This window comes from Oncorhynchus keta, chromosome 15, assembly GCF_023373465.1.
Source record: "Oncorhynchus keta strain PuntledgeMale-10-30-2019 chromosome 15, Oket_V2, whole genome shotgun sequence".
NCBI lineage: Eukaryota > Metazoa > Chordata > Actinopteri > Salmoniformes > Salmonidae > Oncorhynchus > Oncorhynchus keta.
This window is the reverse complement of record NC_068435.1, coordinates 24,852,100-24,868,745: the sequence shown is the minus strand read 5'-3', so window position 1 is coordinate 24,868,745 and position 16,646 is coordinate 24,852,100. Positions and strand designations below refer to the sequence as shown.

The window sequence follows — 16,646 nt, the reverse complement described above, 5'->3', positions numbered from 1 at the left end:
TCTGCCAACCCCTCCTCCCGACTCTCCAAGACTTAGATTCTAAATAGCTGTGTAGTTCAAACCAGAGACCTTGGCATGGGCCCAAGTGATACAGAGACCACAGCAGAGAGAGAGGGGTGGAGAGATGGAGAGAGAGAGAGACGGGGAGAAATCGGCTGATTATGACTATGCACAGCTCATATTATTATCAGACTAGTGCAACAAGCATTGCAGACACACAAACAAGTTCAGAGTTGGCTCCCTGCATTGAAATGAGTGTCGCGTGAGTGTAGTGAACGCAGTACACACACATGAACACAGATTGGCCAACACCCTTGCCAATGTTGGTTCTGAAGGAACTTCAGACACAAAACGTCTAGCCAAGAGAAATGAGTCAAAGCTTCTCATTGGCTCCCTCTGTGAAGCAGATGTGTCCTGTTAGGGAAATCCTCCTCACTGTGCCCAAACCCCATCACTAACAACACGGCACGACACAGAATGGCAGCACCACCATCCCCAGTTTCACAGTCTGTTTCACCTGGGGCTTGAATGTGTAAGAAACAGAAACAGCCAAAAACACAGCCTAGACAGACGGTTTCAGTAAAAAACCAAGGCACGATATGCTATCCATTCTTTACAGCAAACTTCCACCATACCAGAACTAACCCATCAGAGAAGGAGAGGGAGAAACTAGGAGAGAGAAAGAACAAAAGGTGGTGCCAGGGCTGGATGAGGGAGAACAACGAGGCAGAAATTCTGTTGATGTGGTATGCAGAGCCGGGCTGAAAGCATCAAAGCCCTGAGAGGAAACTTTGGAGTCCAGCCCCCTAATTACCAGAGGCTGCCCTGAAAAGAGTGAGCAGGGTATCTGTGGCCATGCCAAGGGCACATGAAACACACCGCTCTGGATCAGAGTGGGCTCGTCTGCCCCTCCGTGTTCCACTACATGACAATCCCGCAGAGGCTGGCTCTCACTGTGGCCACCTCGCCTCTCCGAATCTCTCCCTCTCTCTCGTCCTGTCTGTCTTCCTCGCACCACCTCCCCAAATCCTGAGCCAGCTCCTCTAATTGAGGGAGGAGAAAAACGGGTCTCGAAGTGTAAGATCAAGTTATAACTGGCTTGGAAACACATCACAATCTTTCACTGCTTTCTTCTAGCCTTCATAGCCTACTGGTGGATTCATAAAAGAAGGTAAGCTAATGTAATTTGTGATCATGCAGAATGTGCCCATGCACCAAATAATCAAAAGCAAAGTGCTTTATGTTCGTGAAGCCATCACTTTTGAAGTCAGCCTTGGTGCCACTCATGAACAAACTGTCCTATCCAATGAACAACAACCTGAAACACTCAGGTTACATTCACACTAGTACGTGTTAACTTGTTTTCGAACTCTGATTAAAATCAAACCAGACTTAAGAACAGACACTTGTTTGACTTGAGACATTGTGCTCATATTTAATACATTGGGACATCTACAGGAACTGACTTTCAAGCTTTGGGCCTGTAATTACAGGGATCCTGAAGTAAATTATAGCTATTTGTGTCTCGTTCCGCCCATCTGGACCACCCAGCTAGAACCCCGGTTGGGGCCCCGGCCCAACACTCAGTCACTGCTCTGCTCTGTGAGAGAAAGCTCAACCACTCACCAGATGGAGGCTTCACTAGCTCTGCTCCACTCTCTGCTCCACTCTCTGCTCTGCTCCACTCTCTGCTCCACTCTCTGTTCTGATCCACTTAGCCTGCAACCAGGAGCCGTTAAAGAGACAGGCGCCCAAATACTTTTCACAAAGCAGAAATTTATAGAGAACTGTCTGGATTTGGTGTCCTTTGGAAACCTGCAGAAACCGATGTGAAGGGTTAGCATTAAGCCAAAATAACTTTTAATTAAGAGACAGTTGTCAAGACCTAAGACATGTAGCTCTCAGTGTCCTTCAGCAATCCCATATTGGATGGGGAAATGAGATAACAGTAAATCATATCAACATAACATAGTTGAAGAGATCAGGGAGCTCATACTTCTTCACAAAGCCACTCCAAGAAAAGCACCTCTATTTGTTCTCCCTCTGTTCCATTTTTCACTTCAACCCCCGGAGGTGACACCCCCTTTACAGACCAATTAATCCCCAGTTATGGTCCATCTCATCTTGCAAGCATATGCAGGGATACTATCCATCAGTCAAACGTGTTTATATCACAGACATAGTGGAGCGAGGACTGCCTACCATAGCCATTCCTATGCTAAAGCTGAAGCTAATCTCCATCCAGATGGGGTTCTCACTTCTTCTCAGGAGAAGGCTGGGGGTTGGGGCTGGCCAGAGGCAGAGAGACAATGGTAGCAGGTTTCAGGGAGAAGGCCTCCCACCCAGCGTCCGGACCCAGGGCCAGGTGCGTGTCTGTGTCTGTGTCTGTGTCTGTATGTTAGCTCCCCTATCAGTGGGCAGTATGGAAAGTGGCATGTAATTAACCAAGGAGATAAAGACCCCTGCTCCTTGGTGTCAGACCACTGATGGACCCTGTCAGCTCCAATCTCCCTCATGTCCAGCCCACCACCACCCAGGAAAAGACCACCACCCACAGACCTCACAGGAGACAACCGTACCATACTGTACTGTATCAATGTATACCCTCTCCATGCCTGTCTGTTATGTTGTCTGCCTATCCATCTGCACAGGTTTAGTGATTGTAAACAGTTGAGATCAAACTCAAAAAGTGTTGGTCAAAGGCAACACAATGTAGCCAATCAAATGAGGAAGAAGTCCAACACAAGAAGCCGAGCTACTTCTCCAGCTTCGCTCAGAGACTTTTAGGCGCCATCACAAAAAACCCAATTAGGACTGAGCCAGCAGCAGCACCATTCGCATGCAAGCTCTAGGTCCAATTCCAGTCTCCATTAGCGGAGACCACCTTCAAAGTGTTGTGGGCCAGATTAGCTGGATTAGGAGGCCACTGAAAGGACCCATGCTGCTTTGGAGGAAGTCCCACAAGGAAGAGACATGCTTTACCTGCTTCAGCCGCCAAAGGAATAAAACAAAGAATATACGGTGTTGTACTGTAGCACAGATTAGACCTTCTAGGATACAAAATCACAGATGTACAAACTCAAATGCGCACACAGCCTCACCACTCACTCACTCCCTCACTTAAATACATTCACATAGAAAATAGACTTTGCTGGAATGGTTCTGTTTAGGAACTGTCAATCTGTCATCTTGCCCATTTCCCCTCTCTTTGTTATCCATTTAAAAAAGCATGCAGTATAAAACCAGAGGGCTAGATTTGGCCCTGGCTGGTAGAGAGCGAAACAAGTCTTTGCTGAAATCAAGCTTTAGTTCTACTGCCATTTTCTGTAGGCCATCCTTTTACAGAATCAGCAGAACCTCCCCAACCCAGTTCAATGTGTTACTTAGCAGATAGAGAGGCTCCTAATTCTGAGGGAAAGCAGGCAGAGCAGCAGAGATTGAATACAGGCTTTTGTCACTCCCCTCCTGAATTTCTTTCAGATGTTTCCCAACAAGCAGGAAAAAATAAAGAGGGAACTTTCACAACAAAAGCAAATGGACCAAGACTTTTTCCCAGCAAATAAAACAATGCAGGCGTTGGGGGCCTGGCTTTCTACCTTAACGAGAAATACAGTGTGTGTCGGTCTGTGGGGGGGGGGGTCTGAATTGGACAAGGTGGTAAAAGGAGAGGACACTGAGGTATTCCTTCACCCCAAAAAGTGAGAGGATGAAAAATTAAGTTCAATTTGAGAGGAAGAACTGAAAAAATACCGTTGAATGCGAAAGGCAAAAAGAATCAGTTTCAGTTATAATCTATTCAGATCTTGATACTTCTGTCAGCATTGACATAAATTTCCACTGGTGTTGGCATTTAGGCACTTTCCATTTCCATATGTATAGGCTTGCCTGTACTAATTATGCTAATCATCCCTAGTGTTGGCTGCTGCGAAAAATAGTCACATTAGGCACTCCACTGGCTGCTAATGCAGCTTAATGTGTGGTTGAAACATACATTCATCCCACGGTGAAAGGCAAAAATGTCCCAAATTGCTGGTCTCATTCAGCCTAGAAATACATTTATTGAGCCCAAGGACCATCCCCCCCAACACCAAGTACAAAGAAAATGTTTTTCTCCATTCTTCTTTTTCCAGAGGGGGTGCAAAGCGGAGAGGAAAATGGGCAAACTCTACCCAAAAAGGTGACTGGTGTCACTTTATTTAAAGTTGACCAAGGAGAACAATCTCTTTTGGCAGGATTTAAGAAACTGTCCAAGTGAATGAAATAGAGATTTATACAGGAGATGTGTGAGACTGGGCTTGCAGGTCTGTAACAGGGATAGGCCTTCAGCACTCTCAAAAATGCACACCAGTGTCTGCAAGGACTGGCAACATAAAATACAGGATGCTAAACAGGTCTACAGTTACATATAGTGCTGAAATGTAACTATACATGTAAAAAAGCCAAGTCCCATAAACACTACATAACTTGAAAAGATAGAGTGGCTATGAGTCACTGCTTTAATACTGCATATCTCCAAAAAGGATATAACTTAGCACTGTATATTATAATTCTGTCCACAGTGGACGGTTAATGGAGACTTCAATAACTGAGGGAGCTGGTGAGGTTTTGCATTCAGCTCTTGTGTCTGCCCCTTGAGGAGAGGACTGAGGCTGGAGGATTGCAGAGTAGTGGGAGGTGTGGGGGGAACGAAGGAAGGGAGGGAGGGGGTTGAAATAAACATTTTCAACTGACCCAGGTTGACTCTGGCCTTGTTTGTTCTTTCTACTGGTGAGGTCTGAGGCTCAGCAGTTGGAGTTTATTTATCTAGCTGGGGCACTGTGGCTTGCCATTCACCTACAATAATGCCTCATAGACCTTTCATTCTCTTGTAGCAGACCCTGAACTGGAAAACTGTGTATTTTCTGATTAATTATAGCATTTACCTTGCATTTTTGTTTAGATAACTGTTCCAAACACTGAAACGTCCACATGTTTCCCTCGTGCTGCTAGGGCTCTAGAAAGTACCTACTGTTCCCCTCGTCCTGCTAGGGCTCTAGAAGGTACCTACTGTTCCCCTCGTGCTGCTAGGGCTCTAGAAGGTACCTACTGTTCCCCTCGTCCTGCTAGGGCTCTAGAAGGTACCTACTGTTCCCCTCGTGCTGCTAGGTCTCTAGAAGGTACCTACTGTTCCCCTCGTGCTGCTAGGGCTCTAGAAGGTACCTACTGTTCCCCTCGTGCTGCTAGGGCTCTAGAAGGTACCTACTGTTCCCCTCGTGCTGCTCGGGCTCTAGAAGGTACCTACTGTTCCCTTCGTGCTGCTAGGGCTCTAGAAGGTACCTACTGTTCCCCTCGTGCTGCTCGGGCTCTAGAAGGTACCTACTGTTCCCCTCGTGCTGCTAAGGCTCTAGAAGGTACCTACTGTTCCCCTCGTGTTGCGAGGACTCTAGAAGGTACCTACTGTTCCCCTCGTCCTGCTAGGGCTCTAGAAGGTACCTACTGTTCCCCTCGTGCTGCTCGGGCTCTAGAAGGTACCTACTGTTCCCCTCGTGCTGCTAGGGCTCTAGAAGGTACCTACTGTTCCCCACGTGCTGCTCGGGCTCTAGAAGGTACCTACTGTTCCCCTCGTGCTGCTAAGGCTCTAGAAGGTACCTACTGTTCCCCTCGTGCTGCTAGGGCTCTAGAAGGTACCTACTGTTCCCCTCGTGCTGCTAGGGCTCTAGAAGGTACCTACTGTTCCCCTCGTGCTGCTAGGGCTCTAGAAGGTACCTACTGTTCCCCTCATGCTGCTAGGGCTCTAGAAGGTACCTACTGTTCCCCTCGTGCTGCGAGGGCTCTAGAAGGTACCTACTGTTCCCCTTGTGCTGCTAGGTCTCTAGAAGGTACCTACTGTTCCCCTCGTGCTGCTCGGGCTCTAGAAGGTACCTACTGTTCCCCTCGTGCTGCTCGGGCTCTAGAAGGTACCTACTGTTCCCCTCGTGCTGCTAGGGCTCTAGAAGGTACCTACTGTTCGCCATTTGGAGTAGGTCATTCATGCTCTCTGTATATGTTATTTTCCCCACTCTACAGTCTCTTTTTAAAACACAAATCCCAAGTCACTTTGTAATATTTGCACAGCTTGTCTGTGTGTACATGTCTGTCAAGATCATCAAAACTGTGTCAAGAAGGATGGGTTTAGTTCATGTGGGCTACCAGTACATACTTGTACATTACATGTAAACATTTATTTTCCACTCTAAATGCTCTATTCAAAGCTTTTTGCTGGTCTTTGGTGGTATATTTTACCCAATACAAAATATCAAACCTTTTGGGTAATCTACTGTTGCCATAGTAATAATGCTATAGCTAAACATATATTACATCCAGAAAAAACAACTCCCTACCCAGGCAATATACTTTTTCTTCTAAGTCCTGCTTGAACTGGTGAGAGAAATGTGTCCTGAGAGAGAAGCCATACTGTTGTTTTTAGGGAATGGGAAAATGTTGAAGTGTATACCCCTAAAACCTTCAACTCCAATGCTCCCCCACCCCCACCCTCATCTCCCTGCACTTTATTATTCCCCTTTTCTTCCGACAGACAATACACGCTAGGTCACATTCTCCCCAGGTCCCACCCATGACTGCTAGCCCCCTTTCCTGTGTTGTTGCTTGCTCTTCATTGCTTCTGAGGTAGCAAAAAAAAATTCAAAAGAAAACAACATATGACTAACAAAAAAAGGTTCCTTAGATTAATTTAGCGTGCATTATTAGTCAGCACTCTGTCTGTATTAGCCAACCAGTGGAAGTCGTCTGTCCACCTAGAGAAAGAACCGCTTAGGCTTGTATCTGTCACAACCCCATATGTACACCTTAACAAGTACCATATGTTCAACTACCACACCTTTCCTCAGTTTGAAGAAACCTACTCCCATATGTTTCTGACTAGCACCAACTACTGGTTTATATACCACCAATAGTATATCAACATTCAGAACAGACATACTAGTTCCAGCTAAGGCTGTAGTGACAGTGTACAGCAGGGATTTGCATTATCAGGGTCAGTAAACAAATTCTTTCCAAAACACTATTTTCTACTGTCCTATGGCACAAGTTTTATCACATTATGCTGGGCTAGGTTAGGGTTGGGTAGAATGGGGTAGGCCAGGTAGGGTATAGGGTAGGCTTAGGTAAGGACCCTGGTGGTCAGACTTCACAAACAGCCGGACATCTATACTAGCATGGTGGCAAACGTGACATTTGGGTGGGAGTTGAGTTGGGGACAGATATGGCCTGAGGATATATGATGGGGGGCATATGCTCTCAGGAACTCCCAGCTGGCCAAGTGTGAGCCCAGGAGGCCTCATATCAGCACCCTCATCCCACATATGCGGTCAGAATACACCTCTGCATGTGTTGACAAGAAGACCCTATAGATGTGCGTTCTGTACTGAGAAAATATTAAGCCTTCTACACTTGCTATTTTTAAAGTTGTTGATTAATAAAATAATGCTCTTTGGACATTCATCTTTTTTAAGAGAGCAATGAACTTCTCTGTTTTATTAGGAGATATTTCCTCCCTTTTGTAAAAGTGTGTGTGTGTGTGTGTGTGTGTGCGTGCGAGAAGATCTAACCTCTCCTTGTTACCAAACCACTTACTTTTCATTCAACTCTGAGCAGCTTTGTCAATGGGCTATTGGGGGAAACAACACAGGCAGAAACTTTAGAAACATGGGCACTGCCTCTTAAAGGAACAGCATTCCTTTTCAGCATTTGGGCATTTCACTCAGAATGACTCCATGATTAGGCATAACAAACCCATATGGCTACATCTAACAACCTCCTTTCAGAAGACAAACGGTTAGCTTATTTAATGTGTATGAAATACACACCAGTACATTACCAAAATACTGTGATCATGACAAATTACACTGCGATAACTTCACATCTTGTTTGTGAGTCAGACTCAGACAACTCAACTACAATCTGACAAGTAAATCTGAAAATCTTTGGCTTCACCAATCTGACAAAAACTCAAACACAGTGTGTCAGACCACAGGCATTTCATTGACAACAGTAGTAGTAGTCCCCTTCCCAGCCAAAGTGTTGGTACGGAATAAAATACACAGATACTGAGTGAGTGTTTATACTACAACTGCTGTGACTCTTTTTAGAATGTGCAAAACAGGTGGGAAATCTTCAGTTGTATTAACATATTTTTTGTAGGAAAGGGGGTGCTTTTATTGTTGAATGGAATCCAAGAATAGTTAAGGACCACACAGGGAGCGAGGGGGGAGGGTCAGCTCCTCAAAGATGGCTAACGATTCACACAGCCCATCTGCTCTTGGGATCAGGAGTGCGGCAAAAGCCTAGGGGGGCTTAAAAGGAATTTGGCAGTGTGAAAACCAAATAAAGCTGCCCGAATATGCACCGATAACCCAGCCTGCACACAGAAAGGAGGGCAAATAAAACATGGATCATGGAACCACCATGGCAAACAATACAAGGCTGATGAGAAGATCAAGAGAAGGCCTGCATTTGCAGTGAACACCAATGCTAGCTCCTTGTGTGCAATAAAGTAGGAATATCTTGGCCCATTCTCCATTCCCAATGCAAAGCAACTTTGGCATCAGCAAAAAAACACACTCAAAAGTGCAGATCTTACAAAGTACCACAACTTTCAATGTTTACAAAAGATTACAAAGGAAAAACAAACACATTTTTGTATATCACCCAATCATGAATAAACAACTGTAGAGGATTGTCTCTACAAAAAACAGCCATCTCAACTACTGATCGACAAATCAGTCAGACAGCACCCGTACAGTTTCCTGTCCCCCCTTCAGTAGTTTAGATGGCAAAATGTCTACAACAAGTTCATTTGGGCAAAAAAATGACCCCTTTCTCCCCTTCCCAGACAACCCCCCCAAACCATACCCCAAAACTGAAACGCCAGACTCACCTTCAACCCACAGTTGCTCAATGTCCGTCTCAATGGCAGCAACCCGCAAACCCACAGACAAGGCACCGAACACAAGCAGTCCAATGAAAAGGACTTTTCCACAATGTCGCTGGATGTGACAGCCCAAAGAAAACAGAAGAGCCTGGAACCTCGCCCGAACCCACAACGGGGCCTTCTGACCCACAGCCTTCCCCTAAAGAGACAAGAGGAACATGGAGGGAGAGAAAAGTGTTATTACATTGTTATTACACATTAATAACAACATATTGCATTACATGGACTGTATGGCTATGGCATAGACGAGTACAAGTTTTCACTAATGGAAGAATACATTGTTTCTAACTGTAAGATTTAAAAAAACTCCATATCTTTCTAGTATTACTAAGATTCAACTACAAGGGCAGAGAATGCTATGCTAATAAGATAGCTAACTTGAGTATGACTTTCATTGTGATAACGTGACATACTTAAGGGCATGTTCAACATTACAGTATCTACTGTATTAGTCAGCTACTTGAGAGTCTTCATGTCAGTTGTCCTGTAAGCAAATCATATCTATGTGAAATACATCACTGAGCTAATGTCAGATCTAGAGACCATGTGAATATCAGAATATAACCAGCCAGAACCCTAATTTGATAGTAGGTCATTGAGGGCCCAACATAAAAAAGGGTAAAGCAATGGCCAGTCTTTGGATTGGAATTGGCCCTCACAGTTGGCACAAGCGAAGTCAGGGTGCCACTCATCACCAGAGTCATGGGGGTTTGCGATGGAATCAAAAACCCATGACATCACAATTATGGTTACATGGTTTGGACTTAACAAAAATAAACAGCATAGTTGTCAAATGGGATATCAAGTACTCTATGCTGTTCTTGTGTAGCCTACTACACATGAATAATACACTATTAACAACTAGGATTAAATAAGTATCTAATAGAGGCTATCATGTTTGCATACTGCCTTACTCATTTCATTAGTATATACTGTATTCTATTATACTGTATTTTAATCAAAGCCACTCCGACATTCCTCAATGTAATATTTCTATATTTCTTAATTCCATTATTTTACTTTTAGATGTGTGTTTTTTGTTGTGAATCGTTTTGGATAGTACTACACTGTTAAATATTACTTCTCTGTTGGAGCTAGGAACAGCATTTCGCTCCACCAGCAATAACATCTTCTAAATATGTGTGTGACCAATACAATTTGAGTTGAACACTGTTGTGTACTTGGACTAGTACTTCGATTTTTGTCCAATCTTACAATATTTCATTTTTTAAACACTCAGCCAGCTGCCCCTAACAACCTCCTGGTAAAAAAATATGAAACCCAATGCTGTTGTGCACTAACACAACTTCTAGTTTTTAATGGAAGTTGAAAGATTACAAGATTGCACATATTTGAGTCAGGAGTGATGTAGACTATAGCGTACTTTCCTTTATAGGCTACATACCTTCTTACAGGCTATGCAAGGATTTGACAATAAGCAGTTTCTATACCAAAAATCCCTTCTCCTATAATTTAAAATTAAAACACTGTCTGAAGACCTTCTCCTTTACAAACAATGTCACCGGTCTGGTACAGACACTGGACAGATGTTTTGGTTTCACTTAGGAGTTTTGACACATTTCCAAGCGTTCATGCGGTCCAGTGATGCTTTGTCAGATAAAACGTAATCAGTGAATTCCTCTGTAAGACCCACTGCATTTTCAAACAAACTAGCCCACAACGGGGACCCTGCGTCTATCTGGTTACAAACAGAGTTGAACAGATCCCACACACGCAGAAATAACTATTTTGAGTTGTATTGCTTCTAAAAATGAATGGATAAAGTTATTCTCATTCATAGGGGGATCGGGGCTGGAAGTGTAAAATCAGTGCGTGCCAGTAAATGTTACAATGTAACACCGAAATATCACTAGAGTGTAATATCACCGTGTATATCACTAGAGTGTAATATCACCGTGTATATCACATTGTATGTCATTTTGACATAAAACTCCCTCAATTGATATTCCTCCATTCGAGTAGTAATAACATCAGTTTCCGCAAAAGTACCAGAACATAACACTCATTCACAGAGACGATGAATGAAACATTAACCATATTCCATCGAAAGCATTTCATCACCTTAGAAATCTGTTTTAATGCGAAAGCAGCGTGGCAGTAGCTGGGTCTCCGGAGAAGATCTGAGTTTACTGGCGGCGGAGAACGCATATAATTTGGGGGTAAATCTCCAAAAACACCAGCCCCTGGGACTCTGGGATCCGAGGCCATAGTCCAAACAAGAAAACAAAGCACAGAGCAAAGCGAGAGAGAAACAGTGCGAGTTCAGCAAAAGCGACAATAATCCAAGATAGAATACTAGCGCATCCACCGGGTAAAAGTTTGGATAATATATTCTAGTCTTTCCTTGAGCCAAAGTCTTGCAACTCCATCCCAACATTATGTGCCCAAATCCGTATAGATCCTTCAGTCTTCATCCGTCCTAATAGCTTATAAAACAACGTTTCGAAGTAGGAACGTCTCGATCAGATCTCTAAGTCTGCCTCTGATCCCGTAGCAGTAACATTTGGATAAGTTAGCCCCTCTGCAAATCCTGAAAAGGGTGGTTTGATGGAAAAGTGCTCTGGTTCTCATTGGCCAAGGAAGAGGCAAATTACTTTGCAAACATCTCCTATTATTAGCTGCTAAGCAACAGCTCACCAAAGTGGAGAGAGGGGGAGACCACCCAGGCAGCCCTTCAAATCGAGGGGAGGGGGGAGAGCGAGGGGGCGTCAGAGAGAGGAACTCTTTCAATAAACTCAGCACACTGCTGCCTGCGCTGTTCTGCACACTCCCAATTGCCTTATCTCGGATATAAGAAGCAATCACACATGCCATCTATTGATAAAACAGAGTCGGATATAAGAAGCAACCACACATGCCATCTATTGATAAAACAGAGTCGGATATAAGAAGCAACCACACATGCCATCTATTGATAAAACAGAGTCGGATATAAGAAGCAATCCCACATGCCATCTATTGATAAAACAGAGTCGGATATAAGAAGCAATCACACATGCCATCTATTGATAAAACAGAGTCGGATATAAGAAGCAACCACACATGCCATCTATTGATAAAACAGAGTCGGATATAAGAAGCAACCACACATGCCATCTATTGATAAAACAGAGTCGGATATAAGAAGCAATCCCACATGCCATCTATTGATAAAACAGAGTCGGATATAAGAAGCAATCACACATGCCATCTATTGATAAAACAGAGTCGGATATAAGAAGCAACCACACATGCCATCTATTGATAAAACAGAGTCGGATATAAGAAGCAACCACACATGCCATCTATTGATAAAACAGAGTCGGATATAAGAAGCAACCACACATGCCATCTATTGATAAAACAGAGTCGGATATAAGAAGCAATCACACATGCCATCTATTGATAAAACAGAGTCGGATATAAATAAAAGTAGAAATGAATCGAGTAGTTTCTCACACATAAATACAAGGGACTGAATAGTCTAAATTGTGTACTAAACTAGCCTTATTTATTGGCATGAGAGTTTTCAACTCTATAAAGTAAACCAAGTGTTAACTGTAAAACATTCAATGTTACTTTTAAAATAGGTTTAAACAAATTCTAACTCTCAGACTATGGTTCACAGCTTCAAAGTGAATTCCTTTGCTTGACTTTGGCCCATATCAATCTCACTATTTCATTAAACAAGATATACTCTGTTTGGTACTGTATTATGTGTGCAGGGGTTGTGTCTATTTACACCTAATTGCTAAGGATGTACTGACATGTTTAATTCCACTGTGCTGTGCAGTTTACCAAACAGCTGTGATGAGTGTGTGTGGTGTTGGTCTTCAACATTGACAGCTGCAGGTTCTACTTGCCCCGGTGTAGGGCATTTCACTTCTAATGGGGTTTGAGCAGGACCCTCCTACTATTGCCAGGTAGTTATTTGTTTCCTCCCTGTCACAGCCTACTGTCAAGTACTTCATTCTGACTTTGTTTACCTGAGTCTGAAGGCAATATAGTTTATTATAGAGTGAATGTAAGACATGTATACACCAGGATGGAATATAAAGCAATATAAAGTATAGATTATTTGTGCTCTATTGAATAAATAAATGCAGTCAGGAGTGAAACAACCCCCATGTGCTTGTCTTGATAACCACTTTATTACAGAAAGTTCAATGACAACAAATGATTATGGTTGGCATACGTAACAATCAAGATGGGACAACAAACTGCTGATAAGTTCAATAAACTTGCTACTTGCACTTTGGATGTGTAACAACAGCAATAGTTGCCACTTTATGGAACCATTAAGGTTATTTCCTCCCAGCTCTATAATCCTTTCATCTTGTACATTGTTCAAAAACTGTGAAGAGAATGACTTCACATTTAAATAGATTAGCACACACCTACAAGACTGAGACATACTCTCTTTTAGTCTACGCATCCTTTGGCCAATTTATAAAAAACATTTCAGTTGGTGGATAACATGTAGCTTTCAACCCAGGCCTTCAAGATGACCATTGGGCTGCCAATTTGATTTAGACTGACTTAAAAAAAAGAAGTGTGATACTTGACAAGCATACATGTATAATTGCAACTATATCAGTATACATACACAATGTTACATACTGTAGGGGATTTTTGATTTAATTCAATGCAAACCTCAGACTCCAGGTCTAGCCTACATACTGTGTGTGAGCGTGGACAGAGATGAGTGGGAAAGGATATTCATATCATGGTGGCATACAGGGGTGGTACTAGAGATCAGCTAGTTACTCAATTTGTTCAATTGGATGAGGGGAAAAGGCAACTGGAAATTGGAGCTAATATGGAATGTGAGGAATTGCCCTGTGTGGTAGGGGGCCCCTTGAAGCCTAACAAACTGAGGGAGGTCTGGTCCGAGGTCTAGAGGCCTTGGATAAATAAACCCCAGAGATGACCATGCGCTGTCCAGATATCTGCCATCACACGGCCTCCCCAACATAAACCACTCCCTCTTGGGCCCTGGCCTGCCTGCCTAGCCCCGGTTCTGTATGTGCAATTGCAAAGTACGGAACCACTCTCGCACTCAAGCATCACACGATCTGTGCTGCAGTTGACTGCGTGATTAGTTATCGTAAACCTAGGCGTGCTTGCATTTCTTTCTCATATGGACCAGTGGAGACGGGCACACATTCTACTAGGTTAGAGTTCACATGAACTGACGGGGACAAATCATTTGCAGTTTACGTTGGGGGATTAGTTGTTATTTGTGAAATAGTACATGCAGAGAAGTTCAAGTTTTAAACGCTAAAAAGGCTGGTCTTCTGGACACAGCTTAAGCATATTCCTGGACTAAAAAGCATGTTCAATGGGTATTCTCCCTTGAAATATGTTTTTAGTCCAGGACTAGTCTTAGGGACTGCACATGCAGCACCGAATGTTGATCTGCCGTTCATCTGCAATTCTTTCACCTTTTGTTCGGCCCGCTGTGATTAAGGGACCACCCGCCGGTAGGCATCTATCTGACTGCTGACATTTTCGGCCAGTTTTCACTCGGTTGGCAAATTATGCCAGAAAATTAAGTCTGGAGCGACACTCTGTTCAGAGGTGCTAAGTACTCTCAGCTGGCAAACTCTACTGGTGTCCATGCCTTTAATATGTGTCCAGGAAACCAACCCATAAGGGTAGAACTTGGCATATCGGCAATTTTTGTACATCATATGAAAGTCAACAAAATAAGTAACTTTAGTTTTGTAGATACATTAATTTCAATTTTCTTAACAACCGTGCAACTACTTGTAACTTCATATGGCTGATAGGCTACATATAACTTCATTGCTATGATGTGTGAATACAGCATTCTGGTAACCAGAACAATTACAATGTTCAACATGGTATAAGGTATTCTTTTTCAGCAGGGACCACATTTTTCTGCCAACATTTCTGGGGACCCGATTTTCCCCCAAAGAATTTCTCACTCCACCCACCCCAAATTCAATGACACCTTAAAATCAGTACATTTAGACTTTTACATGAACAAATATCCTTCAATTAATTGCATTTTCATCTCTTATCAAAATGAAAAGAAACCAATAAATACATTTACTCAATAAAATTGAATTTTCTAATTAACTTTCCCAAAAACATGGAATATAGTCCCATACAATAATCAGTACTCTTGATTTGTTCCAAAAATAATTGGTGACCCCACTGCAGTTCCCCCCCAAACCCACTAGGGGTCGCGACCCCGACTTTGAATACCACTGATTTAAGTTCAATTTATTTTACGTTATTGCAACAGATACATTCCATAAAGAGTGCACTAATTCCACCTTCAACCCATATTTGTCCACTTTTAAACAATATTTGTCCAAACAGAACCCATTACAATCGATTACAATCACTATTAACTAAATGGATTTCAGGTTTGAATAAATCAATAACCAAAACATATCACAATCATGTATTTGAATCAACAAGTGCCAAACCGTAATGATAACAGTGCAACAGTATTACAAGTAATAACAGTAGTATATTTACACAGTAATAAGCACGCAGCACAAATGTGTGTACAATCCATGGAGGGACCTATTTACTCTTAAGTCATCCTCTATTCTTAGGTACTGTTAACTTCTATCATTTACTCTTAAGTCATCCTATATTCTTAGGTACTGTTAACTTCTATCATTTACTCTTAAGTCATCTTTTCACTGCTGGTGTTTGAAGCAACAAAAAGACACAGTGAACCAAACCAATATTCATTGAGCGCATGTTTAATGAATGTTTACAAAGGGCTTTCTTAAGTATTGGTAAGCCAAAAGGTGCATTGTAGCAGAATGACGTGTACATGTAAGCATTGAAGGGATGTCTTTAAAAGAAGAGACCTGCCACACAGCCAGAGATACGATTCATTATGATAATGTATTTCTTTCCCCCTTTGTCATGTCATGAATGGTTTGGCTCCCTTAAAGAGGTATTGTCAGACATTGGCAGGTGGCAACGATAGCAGAATCAAACTTTGTTTATGGGTCTCTCATCAACTTATAATTTATTTATCTACCTATTATGTACCTATATTGTGAGGTGGGTTGGGGTTGAATTGAGAGAAAGTCGAGGAGAACAGACTACAAATAAAATGCATTGACATGTGTAGTCAGGGCTCTGACATCATTGCATCATGATCCATTGAAACGTAATATGAAATTATGCACTGCTCTTTGCAAGTTAAAAACTACAAACTGGGACACATAAGCAAAGAGTATGTATCATATATCATCTGACAGGAACAGTTCAATCACCCAGAAGAGCTTTGCGTCCATAAAAGAAAACATATCACACAGGGGAATGAATTTAATCTGGCAACACTAAATAAAAATAGCCGGTTGCCAGACTGTCTGACAGACTCAATTAAATACATTAACTGGTGACAAAACCTGTGCACATGGCCCAACATGGCTTTGTTTGGTCTGCTGACTGTGGTGCAGATCATTTATCATACATCTAACCTGCTGCACAGCTTGTTTAGCTAGCTGAAAGCCATGGTGGTTTACTACTGAGATATATCGGAGTTGGTGTGCCTCACGTTCCTATAGGTTATTATACTATACATGGATCCCCCCCCACACACACCCTTTGTTAAAGTAGCATAAGCAAGTGTTATTTCTGTTGAGCTGCTTAAAAAGACACTGTGTGTGTGCTTCTGTGT

The 16,646-nt window shown here is 42.7% G+C and overlaps 1 protein-coding gene across 1 annotated transcript in view; it reads right to left on the bottom strand.

Annotated features, from left to right (window-relative positions):
- Positions 1 to 11,564, bottom strand: part of LOC118394650 (protein patched homolog 1-like) — a 35,160-nt gene extending 23,596 nt beyond the window's left edge. The window contains exons 1-2 of the mRNA XM_052463745.1: positions 11,051 to 11,564; positions 8,915 to 9,107 (exon numbers count right to left, since the gene is read on the bottom strand). Of these exons, the coding sequence (XP_052319705.1) occupies positions 8,915 to 9,107; positions 11,051 to 11,197 (340 nt within the window). The 5' untranslated portion in view covers positions 11,198 to 11,564. The remainder of the gene's footprint in view (positions 1 to 8,914; positions 9,108 to 11,050) is intronic.
- Between the last annotated feature and the right edge of the window lie 5,082 nt (positions 11,565 to 16,646).